Below are 24,448 nucleotides of genomic sequence, written 5' to 3'. Positions count from 1 at the left end.
ATGAAATTGTTGTCGAAACCAAACCAACAACAAAAAAGAAAAAGACCAAAAAAAGATTGATAATGATTATGATGATATGATCAATTTATTATAATCCGCCGATCAATACTGATATTGATCTTTATAATAATGAAGAAAAAAAATTATTCCAGTGATTAATATCATATCATTATGGCCAATACACACGGACATCAAATAAAAGTAAGAACTAGAATATATAGAAATTCACATTTTGATCTGATTGATTCTGTGATGATATAATGTCTATTTTTGTTGAATCGATTTGATGATCGCCATTGACATAATGATAAATGATGATGATGATTTTTTTTTTTTTTTTTTTTTGAAGAAGAGAAAAAATTTCTTTTTTCGATATTCGTGGGTTATTAAGAAAAAAAAATAGAACGAATTAGACTAAGAAGAAATCTGATGAAATGATCTAATATTTGGCTTCTTATTTGGCCAGTGCGTGCGTGCGTGTGTGTGTGTGTGTGTGTTTTGATGATATTGATCGATTAGCCGCTTCAAATATTTGTTGATGATGATGATGATGGCAGTGGTAATAAAAATAAAAATTGTTATATCGTTTTCAAGCTGATTATAAATGACCATAATAAAGATAATTATTATTATGTCGATATATGCGTGTGTGTTTTCTTAGTCATTTCCATCAAAAAAAAAAAAAAAAAAAAAAAATAAAAAAAAATACAATTTTATCACGCTGCCGGCGACATCTAGTGTCGAAAAAATTAAATTTTACAGAAAAAATTAAAATTCGAACTTTTTTTGTCAATTGTAAACAAAACAAAACAAAAAAATTAAATTAAATTTAAATTTCATTTCATTGGAAATTTTTAATATTTAATCAAAACTTTTTCTACAATCTTTTCGTGTACAAGATTCAAATATATTTACTTTGTATGTTTGTCTAAATGGATAAAAAATTATTGGCCAACCTTAAATATATTGAATCCAATGATTCAAGTTATGAAATAATCGATTACCTTGGTAAAGGATCATATGCAATTGTTGTTCGTGCACGTAATATTAAAAATGATCAAATTGTTGCCATTAAAATCGGTATAATCAAAGATCGTGATGATGATCAAAACAAACGAATTGAATTGTTGGCAAAAAAAGAAGCTAAAATTCTTTTCCAATTACGATCACATCGTAATATTGTTGAAATTTTTGATTATTTTCAATCGAATGATAATCATAGCTATCTTATTCTGGAGCTATGTGTTAACAAAGTGAGACTTTTTGAAGTTTGAAATTTTTCATTTAACAAACTTTTTTTACAGTCTTTAAATAGTTTATTACGAAATCAACAATGGAATTTAACGAATGAAATGATAAAAACATTTCTACATGATATTATTACTGGCTGTCAGTATTTACATTCAAAACGAATCGTTCATCGTGATCTTAAACCGGATAATATTCTTATGAATGAAAATTTTGTAGCAAAAATTGGTGATTTTGGTTTAGCCACCGAATTGTCGTCTGTGGATAAACTTTTGTATACATTTTGTGGTACACCTAAATATCAAGCACCAGAAATGATTACAAGAATTGGTTATAATTTTTCCATTGATATATGGGCAATTGGTTGTATTGCATATCGATTATATTATGGTAATGCACCATTTAATGGATCCAATGCAAATGAAATCTATCGTTGTGTATTGAATAAAAATGTTAAATATTCTCGTATAAGTTGTTATGATTTCAGTATCAATAATGAAGAAATCAATTTTATTCGATCAATGTTGATTAAAGATTCGAAAAAAAGAATCACTATTGATCAATTGTTGAAGAAACGATTAAAGATTCGAAAAAAAGAATCACTATTGATCAATTGTTGAAGAAACGATTTTTCACCAATAAACCATCATCATCAATGGATACACGAAACGACGATGAACGTCAGACAACAACAACAACAACAACAACCACCACCACGAACGATGATAATAATCGAAAACGAAAAATCGAATACGATTCAATGATTGATTATATGAAAGCAATTTCCAATTATGATTCGAATAAATTAATTCGTATAAATTATTTACCATATCATGATAATCATCTAACACCAATCATTTCAATAAGGCAATGGATTGAAATCGCTATGTTTGGTTTTGGCTATGATTTTGGCCATAAAACTTTTGGTTTTAATTTTCGTGATCAAACCAAAATGATGTTACATAATGAATCTGTTTTCTACATGGATAACAACAACAACGACAACAATACAACACAATCATCATCCATTTGTCAATTTCCAACGACAGATTGTCCAAATTTATTAAAGAAAAAATTAAAGATTTTAAAACAATCTTTTGATGTTTTACATCGAACTCCTGTTACTGATGATCAAACAAAAATTGTTAACGATGGTGATGATGATGATTTACAAATACAATTCAATGAACAACAAATTCCTTGGTTACAAAAATGGATCAAAACCATCGATGCTATTGTTTTTCAATTGATGACATATAATTTGATACAGATCAATTTCGATGAACAAAAGAAAACGCTTTTGTTTGATCCGAATAAAAAATCAATGACCATTGTGAATGTGGCCACTAGAAAAAAATTATCATTAGCATTATCATTCATTATGAATGGAAATATTACGGATCGTATGCAACAATATGTATCGATAGCTTTACAATACATAGAATTAATTAATCAATAAATAATTTTCATCAATTCATGAATTTATTCGATTTAAATACTACAATAATCGATAGTATCGATAGTTTCAAAACTTTTAATTTACAAGTTTTTTTTTGTTGTGTTTTTGTTCATTTGTTTATTGATTGATGTGTCAACATTCGATTTATGATCATCATATTAAGAATTTATTTGTTTTTCTCTGGACAAAAATGGCTAATATTAAAGAAGCAAATGATTGTTATTCAAGAGCGGAAAAAGCGTAAGTATTATGTCCATTCTGTGGTTTTTAATTTTAACGTCGTGGTCGTTTCTCAATTAGTCTCAAAACTGGCCTGATGAAATGGACACCAGATTATGAAATAGCAGCCAATGAATATAGCAATGCTGGTTCGATTTTTTTTCTATTCATCGATTTTAAACAATTTAATATTGATGTAATTTTTCTTTTCAATGTGTAGCAAAAATATTTCGTCAAGTTCGAATACCAGAAAAAGCCATTGAAGCGAATTTAAAAGCGGCTAATTGTTATGAAAAATCACGATCATATTTTTCTGCTGCCAAATGCTATGAACAAGCTGGAGCCATTTCAAAAGAGATGAAAGAATGGGATAAGATGATTGGATATTATGAAAAATGTTGTATGTATTATCGTGAACATGGTGTACCAGATACGGCTGCATTGACTTTTAACAAAATTGCTGGGTAAATACACCGTATCGTATTATTGACATAATTAGATGTTAACTGTTTTATTGTGATACAGTGTTCTTGAAACGATAAAACCAGAAAAATCAGCTGAATGGTATGGACGTTGTTATGATATTACAATGAATGAAGATCGTTATCTTCAGGCTGCCGAATATGCTAACAAAGCTGTACGAATGTATTTAAAATTGAAAAATTATGATGAAGCCATTAGATTATCGGATAAAGCATTCGAAGCATATATAACTGGCGGAGAAGAACGTTCAGCTGGACGTCAAACGGTTACTACGGTTATTATACAATTAGCACGTGATGATAGTGTTGCAGCACAAAAAGCATATATGGCAAATAAGACATACATTCATCAAGATGAACGTTATACATTGGATCAATTATTTCAAGGATTTGATCAATTTGATAATACAACAATCAATCAGGCATTAAAATCACCATTTTTAAGCAGTATGGACAATGAAATTGTTAAGATTGTACGAGATTTACTTTTGAAATATCAACCAAAAACTGATACAGGTGATCAATACAATCCATCGAATGCTAATAATGATGATGATTATGATGATGAAGCTGGTGCCGTACTATAAAAATAATAATAATAATGATGATGATGATTGCTACATTAATCAAATTGATCATTCCAAATTTTATAGTTGCAACTACAACAACAACAACAACAACCAACGAAATTTGCAATTTAATCAATCACAATCTCATTCTCTTTTTTTTCATTATTTTATATCAATCTAGTCGTGTGTGTTTTGAGTAATTTTATTTTTCCTTTGTATTTGTGTGTGTGTGTGTGTGTGAAGAATAATGATGAATTTGTAGATTCTCTATACATATGTGTGTGTGTTTGTTTGTATTTTTTTTATTGATTCAACTAAATTACAACAACATTGATAAAACTCTAGAATAAATAAATAAATGAAAAACAAAACAGAAACACTGAAAATGTTTTTTTCGAATGTTCATCATCATCATCATCGTGTTTTTTTTTCTTTTGTTTCTCTCTAACAATCATCATTTGACAGAAAAAAAAGTTGTAAAAACAAAAAAAAAAAAATTTTTCGCAATTTTTCTTGACTTTATATTCAACTCACTGCTGTTGTAGTTGGTATTGTCCATGAAAATGAAATTATGCCAAGTAAAAAATAATCATCAAAAGTGATTAAGACAGACAATGTGTGTGTGTGTGTGTATGTTTACGAAAACGAAAACCATCCCAACTCTATCTATCTAGTATCTAGTTTTTCATTTGGAATTTTTACTTTTGTTGTTGTTGTTGTTGACCATTTTTCGTTTCATTTGATCACTTTTTTCATTTTTGTTGTTGGCTAAAACTTTCTATTTCAAATATTATGTAGAGAATAAAACTGAAAAAAAGACTTCCAATTTACTATAGAATGTGAAGAATCATATGAAGAATATTTTTATTTTTATTTTTTTTTTCTTTTCTACTTTTTCGCTGTTGGATAGCCAAACGCCATCACCATCGTGGAAAGAATAGATGATGATGATGACGTCGTAGACTATATGTGTGTGCATGTGTTTTTATTGTAGAATTGAGAGAAAAAGGTTTTGATGATGATGTTGATGATGATGAAGCTAATGGAACCTTTTCCGGTCGGCATGCAAAGACCGGAACTGCAGTCAGATGAGATGATGATAGTGGCAGTGTCAACTATGTGTGTGTGTGTGTGTGTGTGTGTATTTGATTCTCTATGTTGCTGCTTTTTTTCTGACTATACGAAAATGTTGAACATTTGTTGTCGTCATTGTTATTCTCCTAGTTATTAGCTTGTATAATATCCAGACGATTCTACTTTTATTTTTATTTTATTTTCTATCTTTTTTTCACTGATATTGCTCGGTCCAAATTTGTTTTTGTATAATATTTGTTGATGGTTGATTGGTTGTGTTTTGTTTTTTTTTCTTCGTTTGCTAGACGGGATTGTTTAGGCGGACTATCCACCAATCCCAAAAAAAAAATCGACAACCATCAACCGACAAACCAAACCAAACCAAACCAAACCAAACATGATTCATAAGATTGGAACCTTTCTTTTTCTTATTTCTTTGTATATTTTTTTTTTTGGTGAAAACAAATGAATTCTGAGATGACATACACGTTTTTTCTTCAGTTTTTTTTCTGAGTTAGAATTATCAATTCAATTATTTACATTTATCATTCTGGATCATCATCATCATATGGAATAAATGAATAAAAAAAATTGTATCCAGAATTGTAAATTTCAAGCAAATGAAAGAAAAAAAATTTGGTCCATTGAAAATGCAAATTTATTACTTATATATTCAATGGATGAATGAATGTCAATTTTTTTTTCGTTGAATTTGAATCATCATGAATTTCGTTTTTTTTTCGCTTCAACCAAATTTGGATACACATAAATCACTGCCAATTTTGTCCATAATTTTTTTTTTCTTTTTTGATCGTTGTTGTCAATAATGGATTCAAATAATTTTTTTTATGGATAAAAAAATGGATTTTTTTTGTTGTTGTTTGTTTGCTTATAACACACACACAAACATTTAAACCTAAAATTCTTGATGATAATGGAGATGACAACTAATTATGTGTGTATTGGCTGGTTTTTGTGATCCAATGTAAACATTCATGTCACACACACAGACCCAAAACAAACCACTTGGACATTGATCTATTTTAAGTATACTTTTTTTGGTCAGCACTAAAAATCTTCGTTGTAATAATGATTATCGCCAATTAATCAACACACATATCGTGTTCGTGTTGTTGTTGTTGTTTGTATTTGTCACCTTTTTTTCAAGAGTAACAACAACAACAAGTACCACTTGATATAGACATCAAAGAATTTTTGTTTTGTTTTTGTGCCATATATCAAGATTGATTTATAAAAGCTTAATTTACATTTGAAATTTTCATCTTTCTTAAATGTGATGATGATGATTGAATCAAAATTGAAAAATGATGTAATATTCAAATTGTTAGGCATGAAAATTTGTAAAAAAAATTAGAATAACTATCGTGTGTGTGTGTGTGTGTGTGTGTGTGTGTGTGTGTGTGGGGTATGCGTTAAGTGCTACAATGATGATGATTTAGAATTGAATAGAATCGATTTATTTTTTGTTTGAGGAATCGAATGAATTTTTCATTCTATTACTTAGTTTGTTAATTTTTTTTTGGTACTTTACTCTATTCTATACTGCCAGAGTTTTGAAATCAAAACCATGATAATGATGATGGTGAATTGGTTTTCATTTCTCTCTCTCTCTATCTCTATCTCTATCTCGATTCAAAACACTTAATTTAAATGTGAAAAAAAAGAATTCTAAACACTGTGATCATCCTCATCATTATCACTATCTATCGGGTCGTTTAACCAGAAAGATCGAATAATAGAGAGAGAGAGAGAGAAAGAGAGAATCGGGGGGCAAAAAGGAAAATTTTTGGTTCTTTAACCAACGAAAAAAAACCGTCATTTCGACAAATTAAATATGGGTTTTTTTTGCATATATGCTTGAATGAATGGTTAGAATCCATTAGGAGGTACCACAAATGAATGGAATGGAAATTTTCATTGCTTTATCATGATGATGAACAACAACAATAACCATCAGTAAGTATAGTACCATTCAATTTGAATTTGTAAGAGGCTGATTTTTTTTTTATTTTTTCGTTCCCTTTCATCACACCAAATGTGAAAATGGTAGATAGATAGATAGTGTTTTGTGTCTGGTTTTTTTTCTCTGTGTGTTTTTGTGTATATGTAAAAAGGCGTATAAGAAAAAGTTTTGACGATGACGACTACTACTAGATGATGATGATGATGATGAAAATGAGTCTATAACATTTTTTTTGCTCATTTATTTCACCAAAAAAATGGTGATGATGATGATGATGATAATAATGGATATCAACCGTTAACACACACACAACAATAATGTGTGTGGCATTTGCATATTTTTTTTTCTTCTCGTTCAAATCACAAATGATGATGATGAGCAACATTTTTTCCATTAATATAACAATTGTGTGTGTGTGTTGGTGGAACATCACACATTTTCATCATCATCATCATCATTATTATTATGGTGACAACTTTTTTTTTATTTTTTTTGAATAAATTCGACCAACCGTGATCGACACACAAAAAAACCGAATAAATGAATGAAAACATGACAACACTTTGTATGATATAGCAGCAACATATTGTTGTGCTATCATCGTCTTGGAGTATTTCTCATCATCATATGCATGTTGAAAATGAAGAGAGAAAAAAAAATTTAATTTAAAAATTTAGTACTTAAAGAATCGGTATCGATATCATCGATGGCAATGTCGATGTAATAAATTGATAAATATAAATAATTTTCCCATAGGATCTCTTTACGGTGGTTTCAATTGCCAATGTTGATGTTGATGATTGTTTTTTAATGAAAATTTAGAATTGAATGAGAAAAAAAAGACCTAAACCAACGTTATGTTGATACAAAACAAAACAAAACCGAACAGCAAAAGACCAAAACATTTTGGTTTAGTGTGTAAGTGTGTGTGTGAGTGTGAGTGTGAATGAAATGAAATGAAATGAATATTTCACTTGATCGTAAAGAACAATCAAATTTTGTATAAATGAAATGAAAACAGTACAAAAAAAAAGACGAATCACACGCGTTTTAATCTCTAGCTATATTCACAAATTTGACAAGAGAAACAAAATTCAAAATCATTATCATCATTGAGATTATTTGATACATGTAACACGCGCCCGTGTTATGTGTGAGTGTGTGTGTGATCAATTGAAAATGGTGAATTATGTATTCATTGGAGTGAGTGATTAAAACTATTCTGTTTTTTTTTCCAGAAAATATTTTATTAAATGTGAACAAACAACGTATCCATTCTATTCTATTCTATTCTATTCATTCATTCAATTGTAAAAATCGTGCCTCGTGCCTTTGACCTTAGACCTTTTTATTGAATGGAGACAATAATAAACATTTTTTGTTGTTGTTGTTGTTCTTGTTGTTGTTATCGATGATGATGATGATGATGATGATGTTTTGTAGCCACGATCCGCTTCATTTTTATGAATTAGGTTATATCATCATATACACAATAAAAGTCTTTACTATTTGTGAAACTTAGATCATCAACAACAACAACAACAACAAAACATCGTATGTTTTTATAATGTAAAAATCAGGAACCGTGCCAACCATATCCAAAAAAAAAAAAAAAAAACTTTTGATATTTCAGCATCATCATTGTATACGGTGTATACTTACTTTATTCTCTCACGTTTGACGCTTTCTAGTTAAGCCAATAATCGGTTGGTTGGTTGGTTAGTTAGAGTTGGACGTTTGTTCATATCGGTCCCCATCATTTTTTTTGTTTTGTTTTGTTTTGTTCATGTTGATATATATATAATATAATGATGATGTCGATAGTATATTTTCGATTTGTTGTTGGCTATATGGATGGAAAAAAAAATTTTTTTTCTCATTTATACTCAAGTTAATCATCATTGTTTTGTTCATCATCATCATCATTGATGATGATGATTATTATGATGTTGATAATAGTAGTGGTAGTAAGTAAGTAGTAAGTAGTAATCGTATTTGTTGTATAGTTTTTATGCTTGAATAAATTCTATTATTTTTTTTCCTTTTTTTTTGGTATATATATATAGAGAAGCTTGATAGCTTGATTTGATGGTCGTTTGTTGTTCGACAATCTTTTATTTTTCTTGTTGTTGTCGTTGTTGTTGTTGTTATTATTTGTTTGAAATTTTCTCCCATCCTATATAAATGTTTCTAAAGAATCTATGATGATGTTAAAACAAGCATCGACAACAACAACAGCAACAAAATGAGTAAATTGTTCGGGTGGGGATGGTAGAATCTTGAAACAAATCATAACGATATATTGGCTGACATATGCACATTCAATCCACTAAGTGTGTGTGTGTGTGTGAAAGTAAGCATTCAATTTAGCAAATTTTTCTGTTTTGGTTTTTTCGTTGTTGTTGTTGTTTGACACTTTTATGGGAAAATGGAAAAAAAAATCACAACAATATCAATAACGACAGGAATAATCATCATCATACTATATGATGATGGTGGCCATATTATCAATCATTTGATCCGATACACATGTGCATGATTGATTTATGTAGACAATCATTTTATTTCATTCAAATCCAAAGTATCCATTTACAAAGGGGCATTTGTTAACCACTCTTTTGACACTGGATTAATGAACATTTTTCTTTTCTTTTTTTTTCTGTTGTAAATGAGAAGAAAAAAAAACTAAATTTTATTCAATTTTCGGGTTATTCTTATTATAATTATCATCAATTGGAAAATTTTATATTTACAAAATCAAAGGAAAAAACGAAAAAATTGCGAGAGAAAAAGAGAAAAAACACTATATAAAAATTTTCTGTATTTTTCATCATCATCTATGTATTTTTTGTCTTGTTTTGTTTTGTTTTGTTTTTTTTCTGTATGTCAATCAATCAATCAATCAATAAAAATCATAAAGATCCACATCGATAAGATCAGAAAATTGCAAATTTTTTTTTCAAAATTCGTATACATTATGTATATTTACATCAACGGTTTTTTTTTAAATTTTTTTTTTCAAGCATAATGTGAATATGATCCAATATGTGATGTCATTGTTGGATGATGATGATGATGATTATGATGATTATGATGATTAGATGCATGATGATGATGATGATGGCTAATTGCAGCTGCTGATGCAGCAACAGCATGATTTGATGCTGCTGCTATATTTGAATAAAGATTAGCTGCTGCTGCATTTGCACTACTTGACCAATATGATGTTGGTGATGGAAATATTGTACCAGATGATGTTGGTGATATTGGTGATGCACTTGCAGCAGCAGCAGCATGCATAGCAGCAAAATTTAAATGTGCTTTTGTTGTTGTACCATGATGATGATTATGATGATGATGATGATGACCACTATGATAACCGGATGCATGATGCATTGTTGTAAATAGATCGGCCGATTGATAGGCACCTTTATACATTGATGTATCAGTTGGACTAGGCTGTGTAGCTTGAGCAAGACCCTAAATTATTTACAATTGATTGATTGTGATTATTTGTTTCGAAAACAAAATCGAAAATCAAATCAAATCAAATCAAACAAATGGACAAACAACAAATAAACAAACAAACAAACAAAAAAATTGAAGCTTAATAAACATTGTGATAATCAGATTATTATGGATGAATAGTCTATATCTATCTATCTATCTATTGATCGATAAAACATCATTCAATCATTATATTGATGATAAAAAAAAATGTAACTAACCTGAAAATCAAACTTGTATGCGTATCGTTTTCCATGTACTTTAGTCATAATATTCTTATCATAATAATAACGTAATGCACGACTCAATTTATCATAATTCATGTTTGGTTTGCTTTTTCTTTCGCCCCAACGTCGTGCAACTTCATCTATTTGAAATGAAAATTTTCAATAAGTGAGAGAGAGAGAGAGAGAGAGAGAGAGAGAGAGAGAGAGAGAGAGAGAGAGAGAGAGAGAGAGAGAGAGAGAGAGAGAGAGAGAGAGAGAGAGAGAGAGAGAGAGAGAGAGAGAGAATAAATTCTTTGTGAACAAATAAACAAATACCGAATATATATATATGGCCACCACAAATCGGTAAACAAATATCAAACTATAAGTGTGTTTATGTGTATGTAGACAACACTAACCTGGATCGGTAAGTTTAAATTCACCATTAGTACCTTCCCAAGTGATACAATTTGAATTGCCTGAATCGGATAAAAGTTCGAGCAAAAATTGCCACAATTGTATCTGTCCTGAACCTTGAATAAATAAATACATTTTTTTTTCATTGTTGTAATAATAATAATAAATACCGTATAATGATAATAACCGATGATATGAAAATGAAAATGAAAATGAAAATGAAAAAAAAAATTTTCCATTAAAATACATACCCGAACTTGCTAGCCGAGAGCTTGTTGGTCCAAACATTTGATATGGATCTATTTAGACAGATCAGACGAATGAATGAGAAAAAAAAAGAGAGAAAAATTTAATAATATTGGCTATGTAAATATGAATGAAAAGTTTTTTTTTTCATTAAACATTCAACCAACAACATCGATGTTGATGGTGATTTCAAAAAAAAAAAATTGCTGGTGACTTTAATGTCTCTCATCATCATCATCATCATCATCTCGTATTACAGACGCACACACACACACACACATCAATATCATACTTGTTTTTTTTGTTTAGAGATTCTTGACTTGTTTTCAGAATCTTTCAGAAGAAAAAAAAATTCATTCATAATTGTTAGTCGCTCATTTGTTGTTGTTGTTGTTGTTGTTGTTGCTCGTTTGTCATTTGTAATTGTCTTGCTCATCATCATTAATGTGTGTGTGTGTGAAGCAAACTTCCCCCTCACCTCCCTCCAAAAAAAAAAAACAAACAGTCAAAAAAAAAATTAATGGCAATGAATCAAGCGAATAGTAAAGAAAAATCTGTCAGAAAAAAATGAAAAAAAACGGTTTTTTTTCTCGGGTATTCAATACCCGACCCTCATTGATGATGATGATGATGATGATGCATTGGTATGAGTGTTTGTTGTGTAAATAAAACTGTGAAAATTATCATCAAATGGATGGTTGGATATAGGCAGTGAAAGTGAGGCATTTTGTGGATCGTTTATTTGTTTGTTTGTTTATTTATTTATTTGGCATTCTGGTTTCGTTTTCTCTTTTTGCTTTTTTGTTGTTGTTGTTGTTGTTGTGGTTAAAAGCCTTATAAACACACCACATATATTGATATTGAATGATAATGTCGTTGTTGTTGTCATCAAAACAAAAGTGTCATGAAAAATATGAATTTTTTTTTTGTCTTTCATGTCAAATATATTATGTTGAACAATTTACCATTTTCTCCATTTACATCAAAAACACACACATCAACATGAAATTACATCATCATTAGAGTGTGAATAAAGTAAGACGAATAAAAACCAAGCACACACACACACACACACTTATGTGCTATACAAGCTCTATATTTTTTTTTCTACCATCCATATATTGATAATAATGTTTAATTGTGCTTAATAGTAGAATATTCGGGCATGTGTGTGTGTGTGTGTGTGTGTGCAAACAGAAACACCGACACGGGATATTGTTGTGATAGCTATATTTTCAACAACGAAAAAAAAATGACTGATGTGTTTACATAATAATAATCGACGATAGATAGATATAGATGGATGGATGGATGGATGGATGAAAACATTAAACACACCGATGCATCGATTCAACAGAAACATTTCAATTGGTTCAATATTTACAGTGTGAAAAGAATTTGAAATGGGAAGAGTAAAAAAAAAATATAAATAAAAATTCTAGATGTGAAAATGGATTTCAATTCATTTGATTAATCATTAATCAAATAGAAGAAACAAAAAAGAATCGAAACAGTCTGACAATTTTTTTTTTGTGTTTCGAATCGAATCAAATAGAAAACGAATAAAAAAAAATTCGACAACAACAACAACAACAACAACAGATCATGGTTCATTAATTCAGTATACTGTGTCGGATAGGTAGTAAACAAGAAAAAAAAAACGGGCGTGTGTATTGTATTCTGTTTGTGTTGTCTGTCAATGTATTGATTTCATTTGTATTGATCAATTCAATGGATTTCAATTGTTTCAATTGAAAATGACTTGTCTTTTGAATTCAATCAAGTGAACACACTGCATAGACACACATAGCAAATGTTTTTGGTCGAATCAACACACAAATATATCATTTCTCACTGGATAAACAACACAATTTTGTATTTTATAAGGATTTTCTATATTTGGCAACATAATAGGATTAATGTCTGTTTGTTTGTGTGTATTTGTATCAGGGAATCTGAACATTTGTTTGTTATTTATATAATTAAAATTTCAATGTTTCACAATTTCATTGATGATGATGATGATGATGATGATGACAGAACACAAAACCAAAAATCAATCAATAATTTTAACATACCTTGAATCGTATTACGAACATTTAGATGTGAATGATTTGTTGTTTGATCCAATGATACGGCAGCGGCAGCAGCAGCGGCCGCTGCTGCTGCTTTACTTGTTATACCAGTGATTGAATTCGGATGATAATCTATGGTACAGCAAAAAAATAAAAAAAATTGGATAGATAATTATAGAGATTTTTTTCCAGATTTATAATAAAAAAATACGTGTTTTCCCTAGTTAGTTTTTTATAATTACAAATTGATCCATTATTTTTTTTGGTTTAGGTTGCGTGTTTGGGGTTTGTGTGTGTGTGTGAAAAATTTACGTGCTACCGACGACAGCTTCGTAATTGTTGAATAATAATAATAATGATGATATACACGCATAATAATAATGATGATGATGATGGTGGTGGTAAACGCCCCAAATAAAATTGGTTAACTACCAATTTTGGTTGAAATGTGATCACTGGGAATCATTATGACATAATATTAGGCGTACCATAATATGACCATTATAAGCTAATAATTTTAATTGATACCATTTATTCATTTTGAAGAATTTTTTTTTCTCTCCCTCTCTTTCTCTGTTTTTGATCCAAAATGATTATACACACACACACACCGATAACCGACACCCGAATATCACTTTCGTTTCTTTTCGTTTTTCACTACCGAAATGACACGAAAACATGATATTTTTTTTTTATTTTTGTTTTCAATTAATTTCAATCATGTCATGTCATTCATTATTACGTCATCATTACCATATGGATCGTCATGGTGGTGGTGGTGGTGGTGGTGGGTGATATTGATGATAGTATCATGATCATGTTACGGGTTTCTGGGTGTAAATCGCACAGCACGCAATCATCATCATCATCATCATAGGCCCCATGAGACAACAACAACAACAACAACAACAGCAGCGGCAGCAGAAAATCTCTGTCACCGGTGTACCGATCGATCGATTTATATTTGGCTATTGTTGTCGAAAATGAATTCCCTTGATGAGAATTTCATTTTCATTGAATGCCAAAATCGTTCGTTTACTATTATGGCTGAACACTGAAAATAATATTGTGCCTGTCATCAGATTTTTTTTTTTTGTTGTTTCTTTTTTCATTCGTTCGTTTCTATTCCATTTTCAATTTTCAATTCAATTTGACTTTTATTATTGACTTGCGCGGACTAAATAAAAAAAAATTGACTCTGTCATCAGGATTTACTTTTTGTTTTGTTTTGTTTTGTTTCTTTTAAATCAAAATTGAAATTGAAATGTAACTTTTTTTTGACATTCAAATTGTTTACATTTTTTTTTTATTCATTCAATGATTAAATAAACAAAATGATCCAACATAGACTAAATAACTATGTCGAAAATCTTGTGTACTGTAATAATTGGCCGAGATTCACGTGAAAACTTGCTATAAAAAAAAATGATAGACGATTTGTTTTCCATTTGGATTACTTTAATCTACTTTCAATGAAATGGAAAAAAAACGGAATTCAGCTGATTCAATCATCATTTTAATTTGGCTTTTTTTCTCATAATTGGTGATAAATTTGATTTTAAACAAACAAACGCACACACACACAAAAGAGAAGAAAATTTTGGCTCGATATTTGAATAACTTGTTTTGAAGAAAAAGCCTGATGATAATGGTGGTAGTGAAAATAAATGATTCTAAAAATGGAACCGGAATGAATAAAATGAATGAATGAAAAAACTCACCATTCATCGGTGTGTGTGTGTGTGTGACCTCAAGCGACAGATTGATTTATAAAATATTATCGAATGCTAGTTTCTGATTTTCTTTCTGAAATTTTTTTTCCGTTTTTTTTCAGAAAAAAAACTATAAATTTTATATATTCTTTATATACGACATACTACTGTGTCATCACTGTTTAATAATGGATGGAATTTTACCCTGAAGCAATTGAAACAAGTAAGAATCCTTTATTCTTCTTCTTTTTTTTGGAACGATCCATTCAACATAATAAGTTGGTTGTAATGGGCGCATACACACACACACTATAGATTTATGTAGATGATGATGATTATGACACCAATACAGTGTCATTTTTTTACAATTTTTGAATTGGTGATATCATTCTTCCTTTTTCACTTTCTTTCTCTCTGTCATCATCATCATCATCATCGTCGTCGTTGTTGTTGTTGTTAGATGTTAATATACAAACAAACAAAGAAGAAAGAAAGAATGAAAAAAAATGGTTAAGGTTCGGGTTCGTAAGGAAAAGGAAGGAACCAACTAATTACTTTTAATCATATCCTTCCTCTATTGGCTCCTCACTCATTCACTTTCATCATCATCATCATCAATTTTTTTTTAGTTCGTCGGTTGATTTTTCAATATTTTTTTTCGCAATTTTCAGAATATAAAAAATTGACTATTATTTATTCAAAAATATTCTCTCTGTCAATTTCAATGACAATGATAACATAAATAGATAGATAGATGCCCTGATAATTATATCGCTTTAAAATATCGATATTTTATACTTACTTTGAGCCGGTGATGATGGTGTTGTTGGCGAATTCCATGATGATTTATAGCTAGATTCTGTAATAGAATAAAAATAGAAAGAAATGTGTGTGTGTGTGTGTGTGTGAATTAGAATTGTTAAAATTTCTATATTTCAATATTAAAATCAAACCTGTAAACAACATGTTTGGCAATGATGATGATAATGATGGTGATGGTGATGTTGGTGTTGATGATGGCGATTCTGATGGTGTTGTGATCGCCGTTTTTAACGTTGTTATTGTAGCTGGAATCGTGGTTGGAAATGTTGATGAAAATGATGGCTGATTATTGTTATAATGATGATGATGATCAAGTAATGAAAGATGATGGTTATTTTGTTGATGATAAGAATCACTCCAGACTTTAAAAGTCGTCGTAGTCGTCGTCGTCGTCGTAATAGGCGTTGTTTTATCCAATGTATTCATCAAAAAAAAACAGAGAAAAAATCACAATGAAAACATTCGTAAAAAAAACATAAAAAAAAATTTTATTTCTAAAAATCACACAAACACTACACACAGACAGAAACACATATTTCAAGCTGGTTTTTACATTCAAATTGATTTTAGTTTTAGAATAATTTTCAATTGATTAGAATTGAACATGAATATAAAGAATATTTATATATGTGTTTTTTTTTTTGGTATATAACAACAACCACGATAGTGTGTACAATGATCAAGAATTTTTTTTCTCATTCACAGAATATGTCTCTATACATATAACATATACTCATATATATATAATAATTCGTCCAATCAGATAATCGGATTTTAGTATGAAACCCGCCTACTTTAAATACTGACAATGATTAAATGAAAGGCGGAGCATGTGTTAACAGTTAACACACAGTTAACACAGTAAATTCAGTCAGTCTTTTTACTGTATTTTGAATTATCTATTCGACGGGTACTGTTTTTCAATTCGATCAATTCAGAAAATGAAAATGAACACTATACCGTCGCGTTTGTTTAACTGACTGACTGGCTGACTGGCTGACTTTACTTTACTGAGTTCATCATTCGATTCGATTCGATTCAATTTGATTTTTGTTTCTCAATATATTCTCTATTTTGTTGTGTTATACACAAGTATATATCGTCATCAAATTGATGACTATGTTGTTGTTGTTGTTTTTCGTTGTATGATTAAATTGATGATGATGTAGATGTTGATGATTGGCAAAAAAAAAAAAAAAAATTCTGTACTTGTTTTTCATGATAACATTAATTTAAATTACCATTATTATTATTATTATCATTATCATCGCCATCGTCAATTCTTTATAAAAAAAATGATAAAAAAAACAGAAATAACAGAATCGATCAAGATCCATGTTCCAATTTCATCAGAATTTGATTTTTTTTTTTTTGGCTGCGTATTTGAGAAAAAATTTTACAAAAAAAAAAATTTCCATTAGTCTGTTTTTTTGTTTGAAATTAAAATTTTCAATCAAAATCATGACAACATATATATATTGGTGATGGAACAAGAACAAAAAAAAATTTTCATTCTGAGAAATTTTTCATTGCAAATCGAATCGATTATTTTGTTTTGTTTTTTTTTGTTACACAGAAAACAAAAATATATTCATATAATTGAATTTGATTGAATGATTGTATGCACAGAATATAATAAAGGTAATTATTTTGGATCGTTTGATTTTCAAGCATTATTTATATATATACAAATAAATCCATAAATGACGGCATTCATTGTATTGTTATCATGTGTTCATTTTATCTATTGAATTTTCAATTTGAATGAATTAACCTTGTGCACGCACATAAGATGATCATTGATCAGAAATCATCATCATCATCATGGTAGTACTAATTTCGAAACAAAAAAAAAAAAATTTAAAAGCATGATGCATTTATGTGTGTATGGACACGTGAACATGGCTAATGTCACCAGTACCAGAGAGTAACCACACACACACACACAAACGAATTGTATGAAAATTACAAATGAATAAAAACAAGTAATCACAGAGAATAGAATTTTTTTTTTGTTCGGGTTGACATTGACATTTTATTATAAAAATAAATAAAAATATCAGAATCTATACGGGGGTATCATAGAGAGAGAGAGAGAGAGAGAGAGAGAGAGACAGAGAGAAATGAATTTTGATTTTTTTTTCTCATTTTTGTTGCTTGCTTGCCATCATCATCGTCATCATCATCATCAATGGTAGTCGTCGATCAAAACATTATCATCATCATCATCATCATCATCGTTGACCGAAAAACTATTTTTTTCTGTCTGTCTCTCTCTCTGTCTCTAAATCATCTAACTGTTTTGATGTTTGTTTCATTTGAATTTATCTTTTCTTCTTTTTTTTTCTTGGTGAAACATTTTATTTTTGTCGTTACACACGTGTATGTTTTGTGTGTGTGTGTGTGTGTATGTTAAACACGTGCCTATTATCAAGTCTTTTCATTTTATTCATTGGTCTATATTGTTGTTGTTGTTGTTGTTGTTATGATTAATATCGAACAAGCAACCAACCAACCAACCAACCATTCAGCCAACATATAGATTGAATCTATACACCAAAAAAAAAAAAATAAGCATTGACATCTTCGATGTCGTTATTATCATCATCATCATCGTTTGTTTCGGTTCGTTTCTCTATATATATGTTTCATGATGAACTGAAATTTGTTTTTCTTTTTCCATTTAAAAGAATTGAAGATTGGCCAAAAAAAAAAGACAAGAAAAAAGAGAGATATCTATAGCTAATAACAATGATGATGATGATGACGATGATGATTCGTATAATGAAATGTGAAACGATCATAAATATAGAGAATGAAGAGAGAAAAAAAAATAGTGATGATGACCACCATTGTGAGATCCATTGACCATATTATCATTTGCCATTTGATACGGATACTAAATTGGCTCTATTCTTCTATTCTTTATTCTCTTTTTTTTCGATTGTCTTGTCGATTCGGTTTATTAATGTTGATGTTGATTTTGGATTCTCCACATCATCATCGTCATCATCATCATTGATCATTATGATCACATTATCATCATCAATCCATACTAAACAGATTCAATAACAGATCAATATATAAAAATGAATGAATGAAAATTAAAATCATCAATTCATCGATGATTTTAATGCATTTGTTTGTTTGTCATTGTATTGTTGTTGTTGTTTTTTGTCATTCAAATTCGATAATTATTGTCACTATCGTTTTGAATATTTAATAAAAATCGTCGCCGATGACGCTAACTTTATTGTTGTTGTTGTTGTTGTTTCAGAACGGATATTCACAACAAAATGATACCACGTATTGTGATTCAGAAAAAACAACAACAAATGTGTGTGTATGCGTGTGTGTGTGTGTGTGTGGGTGTATGTGTGTGTGGAAAATTAATCATCAAACAACAACAACATGGCACATGATACATCTGCCCAATCCCATTATAATGATTATTAGTATCATCATCATCATCAAATATATAAATCTTTAATCAATTAATCATTTGACCTTGTACGTTGTTAACTGTTTATCTATTCATATATGGTCAGTATGTGTCCACGAATGCAAATTCAACGAGAAAAAAAATGTACGCAACAACAATAACAAAACACAGGCGAAAAAATAATTTTTCTGCTGCTGTTTCGGTTATTTTTATTTTTATTTTTATTTTTTTTTCATCTCCCGTATTTCAATTTAATGATTTTTTTTTCTCGTTGAATTTCATTTCAACGTCATCATCATCATCATCATAAATTTTCCGTTTTTTTCCGTACAAAAATAAGAAAGAGAAATAGAGAAAGTCAGTAATTTGATTGAACATTTTCATTAGAATTTTCGTTTTCTCTTTCTCTCTCTTTTTCTGTTTTTATTTGAAAATGAATCATGTGCAAATTCATGGTGCATATAATTGCAGAAAAAAAGAAGGAAAAATATTGACACAATTTTGCATTCTTCAGTCATAATTTGTATATATTAAATTGAATTTATCATCAGTAATTCATTCATTCATTCATTTATGTTCATAAATTGAATGAATAATTGGATTTTTTTTCGTGAATCTGTTTGTGTATGTATGTGTGTGTGTGTGTGTGTGTGTGTGTGTGTGTGTGTGTGTGTGTGTGTGTGTGTGTGTGTGTGTGTGTGTGTGTGTGTGTGTGTGTGTGTGTGTGTGTGTGTGTGTGGACAGGAATCAATTTTCAAGTCGAACTGGTATTATTCACCAATAACAAAACAAAACAAAAAAAAAACAAACGAAAATTTGATTTCAATGAATGAAAATCAAAATCAAAATTTTTTTCCTCAATCGATTCTTTTTAGTGGCAACAGACCAAAAAAAAAAAAACTTTCAAAACAACAGAATCCATTGGACAGCTGAGACCGAACATTATCAAGAAATGGTGTGTGAGAGAGAGAGAGAGAATAAAAAAAAACCTAAATTCACAATCAAATTTTTTTTGTTTGTCGGGCCGCCCAAAATAAAAATCCAAGGGTGGCCCCGTTCGTTCGTTCGTTCGTTTGTTCATATATTCATCAAACAACCAACCCAATAATAATAACCTAATAATCGATAACAATAAAGATAAATTTAAATCTTTTAATTAAAGAATAAAAAAAAATCTGGAAAAATCTGTAAAAAAAATATAAATAAAATCCGGTTCTATCGACAAAAACACACACCAAACACATTGTGTGAAAGAGAGAGAGAGAGAGAGAGAGAGAGAGAGAGAGAGAGAGAGAGAGAGAGAGAGAGAGAGAGAGAAAAAGCAAAATATAAAAAATCAACCACCTCCTGTGAGCGATAGAATTCATATTGATGATCAACGAAAGAAAGAGGAATCAAGCAACCAGCAAACCATTTTTTTTTACCTTGGACTAACACACACACACACACACACCGAGAGACAAATAAATAGTGTGAATGAATCACGCCATCAATATTTTCATTCCTAATAACGGGATTTTGGGATTCGTTTCCATTTTCATAAGCATAAATTCTACCTTTTTGATTTACACATTCATTTATTATTTCACATTTTATGTGCAGGAACAAAAAATATGAAAAAAAAATCCTGATCTGATTGATCCTTTTTTTTCCAGACAGATCAACACCAACAAATACGATGATGATGATTAGAAAATCTCTTGGCCACTCCTTTTTTTTTCTTTATTACACCATGTAATGATGACATCACCAAACCTTTTACCCACCAGAACAAAAAAAAAAGAAAAATGTGTCATTTTGATTAACTATCCTTTTTTTTCGGGGTTAGTTTTTGTTTTATTTGTTCTGTTCCATTTGTTCCATTTGTTTGTTTTGTTTTGAATAATAGTTATACAGCGGAAAAAAAAGATGAATTCCTTTAACAACAACAACAACAATGATAAATCGTGGACATTTTTTCACACACACACACAATATGAAAAAAGCCAAATTGGCGATGAACTGATCATTCACTTACATCACAGAGATGACACACACACACACACACACACACACACACACACACACACACACACACACACACACACACACACACGAACAAAAACAAATAACCATAGAGAACTATGACATATATATACTAACCACAACACAAACACAGACATTTGTTGGTTAGTTATGTTCATTCATTCATTCATTCATTCACCACCAATTCACCATCATCATCATCAGGAAGGAAACGGAAAAAGTCGGGATATCCTTAAAAATTTCCCGAATCATCATCATCATTTTACCATCTTATAAACTTAATACACCATAATAATATACATCCATACACTAAATCTTGTATTACTACTTCTAGTTTTTTTTTATATATATGATGATGATTGCATCACACATACTTGTCAATGGAATATGATTCTCAAATTTTTTTTTCTACTACATTCATTTTTTCACACCGGATCTTATTGTTTCATTATACCATTAGATCATTTTGTCCATAGATCGATCAATCGATCTGTGTTTATGTAAAATTTTCATATCCAAAAAAAAAAAAAAAAAAAAAAAAATACAAATACAAAAACAAATCGAGTGGTCAAGATTTATTGCTGTTGATACTGGATGATGATGATGATAATGGTCTTTTTTTTCACTAATTTTTTTTCATTGAAGCCAAATGATGAGAAAGATTCGTTTACATTTGAATATGTTTTTATTCAAAATGATTTTATTTTTGCCATTTCTTTTTTTTCAATTCAACACAATGAATGAACCACTTTTAATTGAAACTGATTCGTTCCAGAAATGATCATAATAATGGCCATATACCATCATCATCATCATCATCATCATCAGCCCTGCAGCTTGTTTTATAATAATAATCGTCAGCATCACTTATCGATTTTGGATGCGGTTTTTTTTTCATTATTGTTGCCTTTTTTTTGGACTAATGGATCACGATGAATGTATTGAATTGGATTGAATAGATAAATAGATAGAGTTCCAAAACAACAACAACAACAACAACAACCACAATGAGAGAAACATAGAAAAACCATATCGAATTCAATTAGCCACAACACAGTCATTGAAATGGAAGCCAACCAAAAAAAAAAAAAAACCATTCAAACTAAATGGAATGTAATCATCACAATGAAATGAAATGAAAAAAAAAGAATATTTTCATATTCGATTCGGAATTCTATCTTCGCTATGGGGTGTGTGTGAGTGTGTGATGGGTAGTGTTGTTGTTGCTGTTGTCGAGTATAACAATAATAATAATCGTTATTATTTATTGTCTGTCTCTCTCTCTTTCTTTCGTTGAAACATGACCAAAATAAAGCAAGAAGAATCGTTGAAATAAAAAGCCATCAGCCATTAGAGAGAGAGGGAGAGAGAGAGCCATTTTTTCTGGATAGAAAAAGAAAACTTTGGATCCAATGAATTTGTTCATTCGTTCGTTCTGTTGTTGTTGTTGTTGATGATGAATTCACGCGATTCGTGTGAAACATCATCAATTGAATTCAATATAATTCGATATTTGATTGCCTTTAGGGGTTCTATGATTCTATTATATTGTTATTATTATTATTAATTCAAGTTGATGATGATGATGATGATTATGAATCAAATATTCAGTATGTTTTTTTCAGGTTAGCAATAGTAGTCGATTAAAATAATAATCAGTGTTATAAGTGAATTAAACATATTGTGTCAAATTGTTAAAGTTAACCCAATCATCATCATCATCATCATCGTCGTCGTCGTCATTTAATCATGAAACACACAAACATACACGCGATATTTTACGTGTAAATAGCTGACCTATGTATGACCATCTGTAAAATTGACAATGGCAATTTTAATGAATAATGTCCAAAGAAATAGAAAAGAATTTATTATTATTGTCCACGTGACTTATTGATAACGATTGATTGATTGATTGATTATTATTATTGAGAAAATATGTTGGAACAACGATGATGACGACGACGTAGAATGTCGTTTTTTCTGGACCAAAAAAAAAACGATAATTTTTGTTGTTACTAATCGAACTCAATCAAGCGACAATAGCACAGACACACACACACAACAAAAAATCCATAGACATGTGTCCAATTCATTCTGAATGAGAATCGATAAAAATACAACATACACGCACACACACACACACACACATACACCTATTCTTCTAAAATGATGATTTGTAATTAGAATTTGAATCTCGGAAAACAAGATTGAAAACGAAAAAACGTTCGACACACACACACACATACATACCTAATTTGATGGTGTCGTCAGTCTTTTATGTTGGACCAATTGAGCATTCAATTCATTTTCATTCTTGTTTGCTTGGCTCATTCGTTTTTGAGTGAAAAAAAGAGGCGTTTGTCATCATCATCATCATCAACATCAGCGTATGAAAACATCGTATGTTTTTTTTTTCTCTTTACAGAATTCATTCATTCCATTTTTTTCTAGTTTTTTTTTTTATTCTTTGTTCGTTTGATGATGAATTGAAACGAAAATGAAACATTTTATGCTTGTCTTCTTTTTCATAGTCTTCATCAAAGTAAGTAAAAGTTAAGTGAACGTTTAAATAGAGATGTGTGTGTGTTTCATTTTTTTTTATCTAGCAAATTGAATCTGATGATGACGATGATGATTCAGATTTTAGCTGCAGTTATAGTTGATTGACATATACATTGAAAGTTTCAATTCAAGCAAAAATTTGTAACATCATATGGTTCACATGATACATTGTTATCGGTGATGATGATTGTGATTATGATGGTGTGGTGTGTGTGTGTGTGTGTGTGTCATTTTTGTCATTGTTGTTAACTTTTTTTTTTGAATTCATTATTTTTCATACGAATTTATTCATCATTTTTTTTTGTTGAGCAAAAAAAAATGATCATCATTGGAATATATTTTATAGGATCAAAGAAAGAATTCGAATTGAAAATGAATGTCAATAAATAATGAAAG

At 29.7% G+C, this 24,448-nt stretch overlaps 3 protein-coding genes across 3 annotated transcripts; 2 read left to right on the top strand and 1 right to left on the bottom strand.

Moving 5' to 3' along the window:
• Window positions 1-900: 900 nt before the first annotated feature.
• LOC124491883 (serine/threonine-protein kinase plk-1) lies at window positions 901-1,868 on the top strand. The gene is made up of 2 exons (XM_047054599.2): window positions 901-1,253; window positions 1,305-1,868. Exons 1-2 carry the CDS (start codon window positions 933-935, stop codon window positions 1,866-1,868), a joined length of 885 nt encoding a protein of 294 aa, XP_046910555.2. The 5' UTR covers window positions 901-932.
• A 946-nt stretch (window positions 1,869-2,814) lies between these two features.
• Window positions 2,815-4,348, top strand: LOC124492063 (gamma-soluble NSF attachment protein). Its single transcript, XM_047054842.2, has 4 exons — window positions 2,815-2,947; window positions 3,008-3,075; window positions 3,147-3,390; window positions 3,452-4,348. Exons 1-4 carry the CDS (start codon window positions 2,835-2,837, stop codon window positions 3,993-3,995), a joined length of 969 nt encoding a protein of 322 aa, XP_046910798.2. The 5' UTR covers window positions 2,815-2,834; the 3' UTR covers window positions 3,996-4,348.
• A 5,383-nt stretch (window positions 4,349-9,731) lies between these two features.
• Window positions 9,732-16,691, bottom strand: Ets65A (DNA-binding protein D-ETS-3). The gene is made up of 7 exons (XM_047054841.2): window positions 16,152-16,691; window positions 16,001-16,057; window positions 13,490-13,618; window positions 11,417-11,464; window positions 11,168-11,281; window positions 10,764-10,909; window positions 9,732-10,515 (listed from the first exon to the last, which is right to left on the bottom strand). The coding sequence occupies exons 1-7, from the start codon at window positions 16,444-16,446 to the stop codon at window positions 10,054-10,056; spliced, it is 1,251 nt and encodes a 416-aa protein (XP_046910797.1). The 5' UTR covers window positions 16,447-16,691; the 3' UTR covers window positions 9,732-10,053.
• Between the last annotated feature and the right edge of the window lie 7,757 nt (window positions 16,692-24,448).

This window comes from Dermatophagoides farinae, chromosome 1 (genome assembly GCF_024713945.1).
Source record: "Dermatophagoides farinae isolate YC_2012a chromosome 1, ASM2471394v1, whole genome shotgun sequence".
Classification (NCBI taxonomy): Eukaryota; Metazoa; Arthropoda; class Arachnida; order Sarcoptiformes; family Pyroglyphidae; genus Dermatophagoides; species Dermatophagoides farinae.
This window is presented reverse-complemented; position numbering and strand designations above follow the sequence as displayed.